At 49.9% G+C, this 16,655-nt stretch overlaps 1 protein-coding gene across 3 annotated transcripts in view; it reads right to left on the bottom strand.

The window, feature by feature from the left end:
• The window catches only part of BUB1 (BUB1 mitotic checkpoint serine/threonine kinase), a 403,183-nt gene that overhangs the window by 232,960 nt on the left and 153,568 nt on the right, over positions 1-16,655 (bottom strand). For all 3 annotated transcript variants that reach the window (XM_029594322.1, XM_029594320.1, XM_029594321.1), the window contains one exon: positions 3,289-3,335. In XM_029594322.1, coding sequence (XP_029450182.1) covers positions 3,289-3,335 — 47 coding nt within the window. The remainder of the gene's footprint in view (positions 1-3,288; positions 3,336-16,655) is intronic.

Genomic DNA, 16,655 nt, shown 5'->3' with positions numbered 1-16,655 from the left:
TTGTCAAGCCGAGCGCAATATCCCTTGGAGATCATCTGAGTGCACATGCTGCAACCGTGGACGTCGTGCAATGCTCTCAGGCAGAGGACACAAACCCAGTGGGGGTCCATGATGGACATGGTCCTTGGAAACGGGGCACAGAAAGAAACCGGACAAGGCCATGAGGAACAAAACAAAAGGGAAAAACAAAAGATGGTGACAGCTGGCAATCGACGCCGGTGGACTTCGAGGCACCGCCTCCATAAGGGGTGAATGGAAGCAAAGAGACTTACTGAACCACGAAAAACCTGACTGGGAAAACTAGAGGGAACCGAGAGGGACCCGCAATCAATGAATTTAAATACAAAACCCCGAACAGAACGGTGAAAAAAGTTTTCAAGGCAATTTCAAGAGAAAAACCATGAGCTCACTCTGTCACGAGGCGAAAGCTCCACAAAAAAAAAAAAAGAGACTGTAGAGGGACCTCACGTAGACATGTGGATTAGGGCATACTTGGCATGCTCAAGTTTGTGGAACTTTGACACAAGTCTTCCATGCTGGGCTCCATTCGATGTCACCCATTTATGAGGACTACCATTCTTCTTGTCCCAGCAGAAATCCTGCCATCCTCGCAGAACATGCTACTTATGACTTTTCCAAGTACAAGCAGGATGGCAACGCTCACAGTGGGGAGTTCCTAGCTAAAGACTGCCCCGTACGAAAAAAGGGGAAACAAGTACCACAGGCACAGCGTAATAATTTTGTTGGTAACAAACATTTTTCCATTTTATAATTTCTCCTATGAAAGGCAGCCTGGAACATAAACAGTGGAGGTGATGGACAGAATGGAGATGGATTCTACACCTCAAATAAACTCTATAGGATAGACTGGCCAAACCTACTGTCCCATCGGGATTCCCTGTACAAACAGAAATACAATGTGAATATGTGGAGAAAACTCCACTATTAGGTAAGACACCAATGTTGCCATGGCTCAGGCACAATGAACCTTAACATAGTCCACGAGATTCAGGACCATCTGGACATAACAGAAGGAAATGCAATCTGTTAGACAATTAGAAAATGCCTATTTGACAATGTTAATCCCTAGGTTGTTAGTGTCAAAAGAAACAAAAAAGGTTGGGTGGACTTTCTATGGGCTTCAGTCCACTCCAAGTAGAAGGATAAGGTTCTCTTGCAGTCTAAATTGTGCAGCAATTGTTCATCTTCGTGGACATGAGGCTTGGGAAAAAATGTTGGAATGACGATTTATTTAAGATGAAATTCTTGCACTATCTTAGGCAAGAACTTGGATGGGTACAAAGAATCACCCTATTGTTATGGTTATTGGTGTTTGAGTGGATCCTTGGACACTGTGGCAGCTGACCATGCCCACGGGGGGCAGTCCCATAAGGGACCACAGTGTCAGGCTAAACTCCGGACAGATAAACACAGATTTGAATCTTTTATTAAACAGTATATGGAACCACCAGATGTGGCAGTAGTGAGTAGTGGTTGTAGAGCCCGGCTGGGCAGGTTTCTCACAGAATGTTGGAAGCGGATCCTCTGTAAGCAGTGCTGTAGTGGAAAGAGTCCCTCGAGGAGCGAGTACCTGATCCCTTAGAGAAGAGAGACTCAGTAGCGTTGTACTCATTAGCAGTAGCAGAGATTCCACTATACAAGAGCTCTGGCACCAGAGCAGAAGACAGGCCCTCGAAGAGCGAGTACCTGATTCCGGTGAAGCTGTACTGTAGAGAGATGTTTCTGTACTCACAGATGACTGTAGTTAGTTCTTCCAAGTAGAAGGTAGAAGTAGCAGGCAGCGACACAGGGAATATGGGCCCTCGAGGAGCGAGTACCGGTTTCCTGATAGCACCTGAAAGAAGCAGAGAGGCCCCTGAGGAGCGGGTACCCCGTTAGTGACCCCGCAGGGTAGTAAGAGTTCCAGTTAGACCTGGAGTGGCAGAGTAGCTTAGGAACGGAGAGCGAATCCCATCCGTACGAATCCTGTTGCTAACTCAACGAGCTAGCAAATGTAGTAGGCAGATATACCCTGAGGATCGCACCAACGTGGAAATAAAGATGAGGGTGGCGTGCACGCACACGCCCTAGAGGTACCTTGAAGAACGGTGGGAGGCAGCACCAAAACTGGTCTGGGGACACTGGAGAGGTCGGCAAGCAGACACCGCGGCGGCCATCAGTCTAAGGTGAGCAGGAGGAGCCGCAAGTAGAGAGAGGTAGGCAGGGCGAAGCCGTCTAAGACTGACGGATGCAACACCTATCATGATGAAATTTGAAATAAGCTGGTTAAAGTTACTGGAGCCTTTAGCTCACTGACCACCAATAAAAATGACCTTCCAGGTAAGGTACTTCAGGTCACAGGAGCACAGTGGCTCAAAGGGAGCTTTCATCAGCTGGGATAAAATCATGCTGAGTTCCAAAGATATGGCTGGAGGCCTGATGGGAGGCTTCAAATGAAGCAGGCTCTGCATGAACCAAAGATGGTGAAATGCATCAAATGCACTAAGGTGAATGCTTACTGAGTTGGTCTTAAGACCTGATTTGGATATATGTAGAAAGTAATCAAACAATTTTTGTGTAAAGCAAGGGAAGAAACTCTGCTTCGCCTTCAAATTAGATCTGCTGAAGCTCTCAACTTCTTTCTTTCTACACTCCTAGAGTATACTGATCCTCCTAGTTGGCACTTCTTTGCTGTCCTTCTCTGGTTCTATCAGACTGACTTCTACAAGACTTTGTACTTTCAGCTGTTATGTGCCAGAAATTTGGAACAAGTTACCAGTACTTCTAAGCCTCAAATGCCCTACCTCACTTCTGAAAAAAGCCAAAGCACAGTTGTTCAAGCAGGCCTTGGGAAAGTCACTATCACTGTACCTCAATTTAGTGACTAATTGGGAATTAACAACACTGTTCCTTCTCCCATTTTCACATCAAGAGTTTTCGCACCAGAAAACTGTTGTGACGCTATCAGCCCCACAAGAATCTCTATGTGCATTTATAAATTATTACACCATAAAGCATGCTTGGATTCTTGCTATATAAAAAGTACTATATAAATCCAAATTAATTAAGCACAGACTAACCAAAGTAGATGATGATGTTTTGTATGACTCATGAAACATTACCTTACTTGTCAAACCTGAAGACACATCACCACCACACAAAGGCAGATTACATTTCAGCAATGGTCAATTGATAGTAAAGATACAAAATGGCAAAAAAAATAAGGTATAATGTACAATATGCGCACATAAACAAAAAATTACCACCTGGGTTCCACAAAGGTCTTACCATCTCTTCTCTCTGTACAATCCCTCTGGAAACTTTCATTTTGATGCCTTGAAAAAAACAATCAAAAATATTAGCGTGGAAAACCTACTTGTTTCGTAATTGTACTCAATAGCATCAATATAGAGACATTATTGCTTACCTGATAATTTCCTTTTCTTTAAAAAAAAAAAAAAAAAAAAAAGTTAATCCACACCAGTGGGTTGTGTACCTCTACCAGCAGATGGAGATGGAGCAAAGCTGACATCACGTTATATATATATCCCTGTATCACCATCAGCCCGCCAGTATTATCTGCAAAAGCCAAGTGTGGACAACTAAAGAATACATGATCATTAGCATTAAGACAACCATCAAAACACTCAGTTAACAGGAAAACAGAGGTCAGACAAGTAGAGTAATATCATTAATCTAGGGACTGGATCTGACATTTACCAGTAATTCCCAGAGATGCAGCCACTCAGGAGGACAACAGTACCATCATCTGGCAGCCAAGGGCAGGAAGGTTGATTAACTTCCTTTTATTTAATGAAGACTGGTTATCAGGTAAGTACGAAATTCTCCATTTTTAGCATTGAGACAGGTTAACGCACACAGGAAAATTAGGTTCTTACCTTTGCTAATTTTCGTTCCTGTAGTACCATGGATCAGTCCAGACAGCTGGGTTATGCCTCCCCTCCAGCAGATGGAGTCAGAGAGAAAACTGAAAGCACCCCCTAGATATACTAGTGTGCCACCTGCGATCCCTCAGTATATGCGATATCAAAGCAGAAGTACAAAAACTAACCATCGCAAATGCCACCCCCAATAAATTTCCATAATCGAACGGATTGTAGTGCAAACTCGAGGTCAGATCAAATAGTAACCTCCATGAACACAGACAAACAAACAGAACAGCAGGTTGTAACATCTACAGAAAACACTGACAACCATACAGTGAAGAACAAACACTTCATCCTTGGTGTGGAAAACCACCTGGAAATATAAGAACACGAGCGGACTCCCAGAACACCGTGGGCGGGCGTCTGGACTGATCCATGGTACTACAGGAACGAAAATTAGCAAAGGTAAGAACCTAATTTTCCTTCCCCTGTACGTACCAGGATCAGTCCAGACAGCTGGGATGTACCCAAGCCGCCTCAACTGGGGTGGGACCCTGAGAGTCCCGCTCGAATCACGCTGCTACCAAACGACTGTGAGGACGGACCCCTGACATCCAGGCGATAGTGCCTGGCAAACGTATGCCAAGATTTCCAAGTGGCCGCCCTACATATCTCCTGGGAAGAGACCAAACGATTCTCAGCCCACGAAGTCGCCTGAGCACGCAACGAATGAGCCTTAAGCCCATCCGGAACAGGCTTACCGCAGCTAATGTAGGTGGATGCAATGGCCCCCTTCAACCATCGGGCAATTGTAGCCTTAGACGCCTGAAGACCCTTCTTGGGCCCATTCCACAACACGAAGAGATGATCCGACTTTCGAAAATCATTAGTAACCTCCAAATAGCGCAGGAGAATTCGCCGGACGTCCAGGCGCCGCAAGTCCTTACCTTGGGGAGACCGCAAGTCCTCCGCCGAAAAGGAGGGTAGCTCAACCGTCTGGTTGACATGAAACGCCGAGACCACCTTAGGAAGAAAGGACGGCACGGTCCGTAAGGAAACTCCCGAATCAGAAATACGCAAGAACGGTTCTCTGCAAGAAAGAGCCTGAAGCTCCGACACCCTCCGAGCCGAGGAGATAGCCACAAGAAAAACCGCCTTGAGGGTCAGATCCTTCAACGAAGCCGAATGAATAGGCTCAAACGGAGCCGCACACAAACCACGGAGTACCAAATTCAAGTTCCAGGAAGGACAGGGAAGCCTAAGAGGAGGATGCAAGTTCCTAACTCCTCGCAAGAACCGAGCGACATCTGGGTGACACGCAAGGGAGGACCCTTCCAGCTGACCTCTCAAGCATCCCAGAGCCGCCACCTGAACGCGAAGCGAATTATACGCCAAACCCTTCGACAGGCCCCCCTGTAAGAACATGAGGATCTGAGGAATGGTCGAACGCTTAGGCGCAATACCCAAACCAGCGCACCAATCATGGAAAACCTTCCAAACCCTAGCATAAGCGAGTGTAGTAGAAGACCGACGCGCTCGAAGCAGGGTAGACACCACCGCATCCGAATAACCTCTCTTCCTCAACTGCTTCCGCTCATAAGCCAAGCCGCCAGACAAAAGCGATCCGCCAGTTCGAAAACTACCGGACCCTGACGCAGGAGATTGGGAAAATGACCTAACCGTAGAGGGCCGTCCACCGCCAGGTTGACGAGATCCGCGAACCACGGCCGACGCGGCCACTCTGGAGCCACGAGAATTACCGGACCTTGATGGGACTCTATGCGTCGGAACACCTTCCCCACCAGGGGCCACGGTGGAAACACGTACAGAAGAATGCGACGGGGACACGGAAGTACCAGCACATCCACCCCCTCCGACGCGTGCTCTCTTCTTCGACTGAAGAAACGCGCCGCCTTCGCATTTATCCGAGTCGCCATGAGATCCAAGCGCGGAGTCCCCCACCGCCGAGTGATGAGACCCATCGCCTCCGGGGAAAGCTCCCATTCTCCGGGATCCAGACGTCGTCGACTGAGGTAGTCTGCCTGAACGTTGTCCACGCCCGCAATGTGGGAGGCCGCTAGCCGCGACACGTGGCGTTCCGCCCAGGCCATCAACAACGCGGCCTCTGTCGCCACCGCACGACTTTTCGTGCCTCCTTGTCGATTTATGTACGCCACTGTGGTCGCGTTGTCCGACAGAATCCGTACCGACCGGCCGCTTACCATGGGAAGTAGGCGACTCAAGGCCAGACGTACCGCCCTGGTTTCCAAGCGGTTGATGGACCAAGTGGACTGGCGCGCCGTCCAGGTGCCCTGAACAGCTCGGGATTGGCAGACCGCCCCCCAGCCGGAAAGACTGGCATCCGTTGTCACCACCATCCAAGATGGGGGTTCCAGGGTCACTCCTTGGAGCAGGTTGTCCGAATTGAGCCACCAGGCGAGACTGGATCGGGCCTCCTCCAGTAGAGGGAGCTCCAGACCAAAATCCTCTGATCTGGGATCCCAACGAGATAGCAGAGATCTCTGTAAGGGCCGCATATGCGCAAAAGCCCATTGCACCATCTCCATAGTAGATACCATATGCCCAATGAGCTGTAAATGATCCCGCACCGTGGGAGTCGTGAGAGCCAGCAGGCGCCGTACCAGTGTCATGAGATTGAGCATGCGCTGATGAGGAAGAAAAACCTTGCCCACCAAGGTATCGAATCGCGCGCCCAAAAACTCCAGTTGTTGGGTCGGCTCGAGTCTGCTCTTCGCGAAGTTGACTACCCAACCCAACGACTGAAGTTGACGCACTACCAGGGAAACTGCCCGTTTGCAAGCCGCATGCGACTTTGCCCGGATGAGCCAATCGTCGAGGTAAGGGTGCACGAGTACTCCCTGCCGACGAAGAGAAGCCGTGACCACGACGAGCACCTTGGTGAACACTCGCAGCGCGGTGGCCAGACCGAAAGGAAGGGCACAAAACTGATAGTGGGACCCTAGCACCATGAAGCGTAGGAACCTTTGATGCCGCTCTCGGATACCAATGTGGAGATAAGCCTCCGTCAAGTCCAAAGAAGCCAAATATTCTCCCTTGTGGACGGCCGCAATAACAGACCGTAGAGTCTACATCCGAAAGCGAGGCACTCGCAAGGCCTTGTTCACGCCTTTGAGATCCAGGATCGGTCGGAAGGTACCCTCCTTTTTGGGAACCAGAAAATAAATGGAATACCGACCCGTCCGAAGCTGGCCCGGTGGGACCGGGATCACCGCCCCCAGAGCCTGTAGGTGATCGAGCGTTTGAGCTATAGCCAGCCTCTTTTCTATCGGACCGCACGGCGACACCAGAAAGAGATCCCGGAGGGGACGTGCAAAATCCAACTCGTAGCCGTACCGGACCACGTCGAGGACCCATTGATCCGAAGTTATTTTGACCCATTCCTCCCAAAACCGGGACAGCCGACCTCCGATAACGGGAACGGAGGAATGGGCCTGCGCACCTTCATTGCGCGGGCTTAATGGCAGCGAAACTTTGTGAGGAGCCTCCACGTTGAGGCCTCCTGCCCCGAAAGGAAGGAGACCAGGGCTGGGTTCTCGTGGCCTGCTGTCTCTGGGGAAAGGTACCACCTCGTCCCGCACGGAAACGCCGTTGACCCCGAAAACGAGCCCTAGCATTCCCAAACGCCCGTGATTGACGCGGCTTATCCTCCGGCAACTTATATACCTTGTTGTCGCCCAGGTCCTTAATAAGCTGATCCAGCTCCTCTCCAAAAAGCAACTTGCCCTTAAAGGGAAAGGAGCCTAATCTTGCCTTAGAGGTGGCATCCGCCGACCAACGACGGAGCCAGAGCAACCTCCGAGCCGAAACAGCCGATGACATGATGCGAGCCGAAGTACGCAACAAATCATATAAAGCATCCGCGGTATAAGCGACCGCAGCCTCCACACAATTTGCCTGCTCAGCCTCACCCGGAGGAAGCTCCTGCGTGGTCAGCAACTGCTGGACCCATCGCAGGTTGGCCCTCTGCACGAGGCTGCTGCACGCTGCTGCCCGGACACCTAGGGCCGCCACCTCAAAAATACGCTTCAGTAAGATCTCCAGCTTACGGTCCTGGAGATCTTTCAAGGCTATCCCACCCGTAACAGGGATAGTCGTATGTTTAACCACCGCCGTGACAGCCGAATCCACCGCCGGTGTCTTTAGGAGTTCCAAGGCATCCTTAGGCAAGGGATATAGCTTTTCCATAGCTCGAGTGACCCTCAGAGAAGACTCTGGCAGCTCCCACTCCTTGGAAACGATCTGTAACACCTTGTGATGGAATGGGAAGGTCTGAGGAGGAGCCCGAATCCCCGCCATGGCGATATCCCCCGTAGAAGTATCAGCGTCCTGAGGGGGCGCCGTCAGCTCAAGCTCTTGCAAGACATGGAGGACAAGAGAGCTTAACTCCTCTTTGCCAAATAAGCGCAGCACCTGGGGGTCATCCCCCTCCACGGACAGCTGTTCGTCCGCTGCCAGCAAATCCGAAGGCTCCTGGGGACTCAGAACCGGTTCCGCGTCCCCTGCGCTCTCAGCCGCCCCCCCCCGCGGGCGGGAGACACTGGCCCCGGAGGACCCCACGCCCAACGGATTCCCCTGGGGCAAGGAAGGTTTAGGGATCTTGGGGGGAGAAGGGACTTCTGCTTCCCAACCAGATTCAGCCTGTAAGAACGCCTTGTGCATCAGGAGCACAAAATCGGAAGAAAAAGGCACCGATCGTTTTAAATTCCTGGCAAAAGCCCCTGAAGGAGGAGGGGGGCGGGGGCTTCCCGAATCGGCCGGGGACCGCAGATTTCGCTCGCCCGGGGAGGGGGGAGGAAAGGTTTCCTCCTCCGATGCCTCCGAGTCTGCCTGCCGCGTGGCCAAGATGGCCGCCACACTCCTCCCCGATGGAGGAGGGGCCGAAGAGCGGCTGCTAGCAGCGCCGCGATGCTGCGGCGAAGGAGGCAGGGAAAGATCGCTGCGGGCAGCGCTCGGCCCCCAGGAGGGTCCCTCGTCCCCGGGGAGACATCGGGGACAGAGGCCCTCCCTGGAGAGTCGCGCCCCCGCTCCCGCACAGGCCACACAGGCCGAAGATCGCGGCATCACGGGCAGAAAATGGAGCCCTGAAGAAAAAAGGCGCCAAAACCGAAGTGAGTGCTAACCCCTCACCAGCCCAGTGCGCCGGGTGACTAAGCCACCCTCTCCGGGGTCCGCAGAGGCTCTGGCAGGCCGGGGTGTAAGGAACAAGCCCACTGCCTGTTACCAACAGGGCTGTAGTGTCTAAAATCAAAAGTTCCTTTTTTTTTTTTTTAAACCCCCTTCAGGGTTGGGACCCCTGGAATTGGGGGGGGAGGGTGACCGGCCCACCGGTAAGCTCTCCCCCAGCCTCAAGGACCGTCTAGTCCGGGAACGTTCATAGGGTAGGTCCCTATGTGCCTGCCCCACACTGAGCCCAAACCGCGCTGCGCACAACCAAACACACCACAGACAGGACAGAGAGAAGAAAACCAAATGATCTGTCCCCCTAATAAAACGTCTAGTTTTTCTTTTCCCCCAGTACGAACACACTGACCAGGGCAGGACCGCAGGGTTATGCCTCTCAATCTGCTGGAGTCGGAGAATATACTGAGGGATCGCAGGTGGCACACTAGTATATCTAGGGGGTGCTTTCAGTTTTCTCTCTGACTCCATCTGCTGGAGGGGAAGCATAACCCAGCTGTCTGGACTGATCCTGGTACGTACAGGGAACAGTGGGATGTACCAAAGCTACTCTCAATCAGGGCAGGAGGCTGCCCACAGTCAAATCAACACTGCACATGTGACGGCTGCATCCCCCAGGACTTGCACACCCAGGCAATAATACCTGGAAGTTGTATAAGAAAAAAAACATATCGCAGCTTGGCAAATCTCAACGGAAGACAATCATCAAATCTCTGCCCATGACACTGCCTGAGCCCTAGTGGAATGAGTGCTAACCTGACTAAACGGCTGCTCAGCATCCACATATGCGCCCATGATAACCTTCTTAATCAGCAGGCTATCATAGCCCCTGACTCCAGCTCACCCTGTTTACTTCCACCGTGGAGCATAAACAGTCGGTCCCATCTTCCTGAATGGTTTAGAAACCTCCAATACCTCAAGATATGCTGCTTGACAACCAAGATCTCTAACAGGTGATATTCATTCACTTGTTTCTCCCTACCCAGATTGATTGATTCTATTGAAAATCCAAGACCACCTTTGGCCAAAAAGCCAGAAATGTTCGCATCTGGATCGCTCCCGGAGACCCCCGCAAGACAGTTCCCAGCAAGAGAGTCTGCAGTTCAGAAACTCTACACACAAAACATTGTCCTCTAGTAAGTAACCTCAGGAAGAGGCTATGCAGTGGTCAAAAGATGGGACATGCCAGGATTCTAGAACCAGATTAAGACTCCACAAGAGCACCAGCAACAACAAGGGGGAACAAAGATGCTTCATAGCTTTCAAGGCCGGCCACAACTGGAAGGGCTGACAAGAGTTTATCATTCACGTGACCTCGGAACAGACCAGTCGCCACCTGTACCTTCAAGAAATTAAGGGCCAAATCCTTACACAACCCACCCTGCTAAAAACAAAACCGAGCGGGATTTTAACCAAATGAGGATAAACCCCTCATTCCTCACACCAAGCCTAATACATTTGCCAAATGTGAACACAGGCTAAGGAAGTGAATAACTGTCGTGCTTGAAGAAAGTGGAAAACTCACACTTCAGCAAATAAGCCTTCTCAAGTGAAACATTGTAAGACAAAAATCAAATCGCAAATTTGAGAAGAATAAGCTTCTGCCATTGCAGATCTCTGCAGACCAGTAATCAAAAAGGATATTCCATGAGAAGCCTTTTTAGATCTGCATACAACAGCCTCCTGGGTCAATCTGGCACCACCAGAAGTACCAACCCTGGGTGAATCTTGAATCATTCTGCCAAACATGGGCCAAGGGGAAAAAGCATATAGAAGCTTGTCTTCTGGCCACTCCCGGGCATTAATGCCCAAAAACTGGAACTGAAGAAGTGAGGAACCTTTGCATTGCGTGAAGTCACCAGGAAGCCTAGAAACGGGAGGTCCCAGTAGCCCTCTATGAGCTAGAGCACTTTGTTGTACCATTCCGTTTATCCTGGATCAAACTCTGTCTGCTGAAAAAGACAGCTCTTTCATTGTCTTTTCCAGCAATGTGCATGGTTGAGATCCCTTGAAGATATACTTTCACCTATTCCATGAACTGGGCTATTTCGTGTGATACTTACTGGCTGCTCTTGGTTCCTCCCTGTCAATCGATGTAAGCCACTGCCGTCGCATCGTATGACATTTGGACCATTCGCCCCTGCAACTGCTGAATTGCAAGCATGTCAACTAAACAGCATGGGCTTCCAGCCGATTGATACTGAAGAGGTGCTCCCTCTGTACTGTAGGGTCCCTGCGCTTTCAATTCCTGACAGTGAGCCTCCCAACCCTGGAGGCTCATATTCGTTGTGCACAGAAGCCAGCTCGGTGTTCATAGCGGAATGCACCTCATTAGATGATCTGCTTGCAACCAACACTGCAGGCAGAAGTTGATCTCCACTGGTATCTGAAATCATATCAAGGAGTTCTGAGATTGTGGACTTTAATGCTTCAACGGCAGGGGGAATGAAGATAAGAGGATTTACATTCAGACAACAATCAACAAGGACTGAAATGCACAGTCTGGGTAAACAAATAAGCATGGGAGTAGATTGCTTGCTGCGGCAGTTACTACCCTGAACTAATTAAGCCTGCTACTTCCCTTGGAAAGCATATCCAGTGCAGCTTACTGCTTCAATGGCAGGGGGAATGAATAAAAGAGGATTTATATTCAGACAAAGACTGAATTGCACAATCTGGGTAAACAAATAAGCGTGGGAGTAGCTTGCTTATTGTGGTGGTTACTACCCCTAACAAATTAAGCCTGATACTTCACTTTGAATGCATATCCAGCGCAGCTCACTGCTTCAAAGGCAGGGGGGATGAAGAAATAGGATTTATATCCAGCCAACATCTAACAATGCATTGATCTGAGTGGTATGAGCATACAGACATCGGGATAACTTGCTTGATACGACAGTTACTACCCTCAAACATAAGCCTTATACTTCTCTTTGATACAGCTCCAACACTGCTCTCTGCATCAATTGCAGGGGTGGAATGAAATTAGAATCAAAAAGCTACCAATAAGGGCCTTGAACTCAACGGTCGGAGTAAGAGATAAGTATGAGAAAATAAGTGTGAAAGCTTGCTGGGCAGACTGGACGGGCCTATTGGCCTTTTTCTGCCATCATTTCTATGTTTCTTTGTTTCGATGCATTAGCAGTGTACACCAAAGAGGATGTAAATGCACCTTGCCCTTGGAACCTCCTCTCAGGTGGCTGCCATCAACCCGCGCACCTGTAGATAAGACCACACCGCCAGGCGTATTGCTTCTGTCAATAGTCTCACTCACACCATCAATTCTGAATGCGGACCCCAGACAGGGAAACCTGTCTTGCTTCATGTCGAAAACAAACACCTGGATACTCCAGTGTCTGGGATGGCTGCAGATTGTCTCTTGGCCAACTTCACCTAGTTCCTGCAGCAAGGAGATCACCTTTCATGAGGCCTGAAAATTCATAAGAACATAAGAATGCCATAATGCCAAGGGTCTATCAAGCCCAGTATCCTGTTTCCAACAGTGGTCAATCCAAGTCACATGTACCTGGCAAGTACCCAAACACTAGATTTATTTATTTAGAATTTCTTCTATACCGATAGCCGTTTGCACATCGTATATGTTTACATATAACTAGGAACATTTAGGCAGAGCCCTTTACATTTAGGCAGTGCCCTTACATGTAACAGTGACAACTATATGAGGCAAGGAATAGTAAAATAACTATATGTTAAATACGAGGAACTATGTGTTACATATCATGCTAAAGAACTAAAGTACTAGATAAGATAGATAAATTAGATAGAGCACAAACTACTATTGCTTTATAAAAACCGTCACAGCAGTCTATGGATTTAACCTCTAGGAACATATCAAAACCTTTTTTAAACCCAGTAACACTAACTGCTGAAACAACATCCCCTGGCAATGAATTCCAGAGTTTAACTATATGCTGAGGGAAAAAGAATTGTCTTCGATTTGTTTTAAATGAGCTACTTGCTAACTTCATGGAGTTCCCCCTGGTCATTCTATTATCTAAGAGAGTAAATAACCGATTTACATTAACTTGTTCACATCCTTTCATGATTTTGTAGACTTCTATCATATCCCCCCCCCCCCCCCCCAATCGTCTCTTCTCCAAATTGAACAGTCCTAACTTCTTTAGCTTTTCCTCATAGGGCAGCTGTTCCATGCCCCTTATTTTGGTCGCCCTTCTCTGCACTTTCTCCAGTGCAGCTATATCATTTTTGAGATGCAGTGACCAGAATTGCACACAGTATTCAGGGTGCAGTCTCACCATGGAGCAATACAGAGGCATTATGACATCCTCCATTTTATTTTCCATTTCCTTCTTAATAATTCCTAACATTCTGTTTGCTTTTTTGATCGCCACAGCACACTGAGCCAACGATTTCAATGCATTATCCACTATGACACCTAGATCTCTTTCCTGGGTGGTAACTCCTAAGATAGAACCTAGCATTGTGTAACTACAGCAAGGGTAATTTTTCCCTATATGCATCACTTTGCAGTTGTCCACGTTAAATTGCATCTGCCATTTGGTAGCCCAATCTTCCAGTATCACAAGGTCCTTCTGCAATTCTTCACAATCCGCTTGAAATTTAACTACTCTGAATAATTTTGTGTCATCCGCAAATTTGATCACCTCACTCGTTGTACCCCTTTCCAGATCATTTATAAATATATTAAAAAGCACTGGTCCAAGTACAGATTCCTGAGGCACCCCACTGTTTGTTTTTTCCACAGTGAAAACTGACCATTTAATCCTACTGTTTGCTTTCTTTTAACCAACTTGCAATCCACAAAAGGAATCGCCTCCTATCCCACAACTTTTTCGTTTTCTTAGAAGCCTCTCATGCGGGACTGTCGAATGCCTTCTGGAAATCCAAATATACCACAACTACCAGTTTACCTTTGTCCACACAATTACTCTGGAATTTGTTGCCAGGGGATGTGGTTAGTGTTATTGCAATATAATTTGTACCATGGTATAGCACTATCCCATTGGTCATCCTCTTTCCACCATGTCTCTAATGTTGAGATTACTTACCTGGTAATCTTGTTTTCCTTAGTGTAGACAGATGGACTCAGGACAAATGGGATAGTATCCGCGTGCTAGCAGTTGGAGACGGATCTGACGTCAGCACGGGGGCGTGTATATATCCCCACAGGAAGCGCAGCTGTTCAGTAATCTTCCTTGCAAAAGCTGTTATGGATGTGTGTCCTGACGCTCAGTGAAAAGTAAAGAAAAAAGTGAAAACAGGCCTCCCCTGACCGATTGACAGTGGCTGGAGTCCGCCAGCCTTCCCAACCGGAAGGCGTGGACATTGGCAGAGTGTACGCTCTTAGGAAAACAAATGTCAAAGGCTTACCTGGGATCGGTGAAAACCCATGTACACAGGCAGCTGGGCGGGATGCTAAGTCCATCTGTCTACACTAAGGAAAACAAGATTACCAGGTAAGTAATCTCAACATTTCCTGGCGTGTAGCCAGATGGACTCAGGACAAATGGGATGTACCAAAGCTTTACACCCCGCCTGGGCGGGAGGCTGCCTGAGGACCATGTAGTACCGCCCTCGCAAAAGCCGAGTCCTCCCTGGCCTGGACATCCAGACGGTAGAACCGAGAAAAGGTATGGAGGGAGGACCATGTCGCCGCTTTACAGATGTCCGCCGGTGACAGCATCCGGGATTCAGCCCAAGACGCCGCTTGGGCTCTGGTAGAATGAGCCTTAACCTGTAGAGGCGGAGCCTTCCCAGCCTCCACGTAGGCGGCTCTGACAACGTCTTTAATCCAGCGGGCAATGGTGGGCCGAGAGGCCGCTTCACCTTGCTTCTTCCCGCTGTGTAGGACGAACAGATGGTCTGTCTTCCGCAGGTCTTGAGTCATTGTCAGATACCTGGGCAGCAATCTGCCGATGTCGAGATGGCGTAATAAACGGCCTTCTTCAGATTTCTTCAAACCTACCGTGGTAGGCAAGGATATGGTTTGGTTAAGATGAAATTCTGAAACCACTTTAGGGAGAAAGGAGGGAACCGTCCGAAGATGGATAGACTCCGAAGTGATACGTAGAAAGGGATCACGGCAGGACAGTGCTTGTAGTTCAGAGATGCGGCGTGCGGAGCATACGGCCAGCAAGAATACCAACTTCAGGGTTAGAGACCGTAGAGACAAGCCCCGAAGGGGTCGGAAGGTAGATCCCGCGAGGAAATCCAGAACCAGATTAAGGTTCCATAAGGGTACAGGCCACTTTAGTGGCGGACGAATATGCTTGACGCCTTGCAGGAAACGAGAAACATCAGGGTGCTTGGCGATGGTCTTGCCACCTCTCCTGAGCCCATAGCACGATAGTGCCGCTACCTGAACCTTGATGGAGCTGAGGGAGAGACCCTTCTGAAGCCCATCCTGCAGGAAATCCAACACAATAGGAATAGTGGCGGCATGTGGACTGGTGCCAAGAGAGTCGCACCATGCTTCAAAAATTCTCCAGATCCGTACGTAGGTGAGGGATGTGGAAAACTTGCGAGCCCGGAGGAGTGTATTAATCACAGGCCCCGAGTAACCCTTTTTCTTCAGTCGAGCCCTCTCAATGGCCAGACCGTAAGAGAGAACTGAGCCGGATCCTCGTGCAGAATGGGACCTTGACGTAGAAGGTCCCGGAGAGGAGGCAGGGGGAGAGGCTCCCCTGCCAGTAGGCGTCTGAGGTCCGCGTACCAGGGTCTTCTTGGCCAGTCCGGGGCCACCAGAAGAACTAGGCCCTGGTGTGACCGAATCCTGTGGATGAGGGCACCCAGTAGAGGCCACGGGGGAAAGGCATATAGGAGAGTCCCCGGAGGCCACGGCTGGACCAGAGCATCGATGCCGTGCGAGCACGGGTCGCGTCTGCGGCTGAAGTAGCTGGGTACCTGAGCATTGGACTTGTCTGCCAGTAAATCCATGTCCGGAATCCCCCAGTGATCGACAATCATCTGGAAAGCTGTGGGGGACAGCTGCCACTCGCCTGGATTCAGGCTTTCTCTGCTGAGGAAGTCTGCTGTGGTATTGTCCTTCCCGGCAATGTGGACGGCAGAGATGTCCCGCAGATTCGCCTTTGCCCAAACCATTAGTGGGGCGATTTCTAGAGATACCTGTCGGCTTCTGGTTCCGCCCTGACGGTTGATGTAGGCCACCGTCGTGGCGTTGTCGGACATCACTCTGACAGCTCTGTGCCGCAGCCGTGGAGCGAAACGAAGGCAGGCCAGTCTGACTGCCCGGGCTTCCAGGCGATTGATGTTCCATGTGGACTCCTCCCTGTTCCAGCGCCCTTGCGCGGTGAGTTCTTCGCAATGTGCTCCCCAGCCGCTTAGGTTGGCATCCGTGGTGAGCAAGATCCACGTGGGCGCGGACATCCTCGACCCCCTGCTCAGGTGGTCGGACCGCAACCACCACCGCAGCCGGGTCCGAACACGGACCGGTAGAGGGAGGTGCGTGGAATAGGCTTGGTGATGGGGGCTCCAGCGAGAGAGCAGGGAATGCTGAAGTGGTCTCATATGGGCCCGTGCCCAAGG

This window comes from Rhinatrema bivittatum, chromosome 3, assembly GCF_901001135.1.
Source record: "Rhinatrema bivittatum chromosome 3, aRhiBiv1.1, whole genome shotgun sequence".
NCBI lineage: Eukaryota > Metazoa > Chordata > Amphibia > Gymnophiona > Rhinatrematidae > Rhinatrema > Rhinatrema bivittatum.
This window is presented reverse-complemented; position numbering and strand designations above follow the sequence as displayed.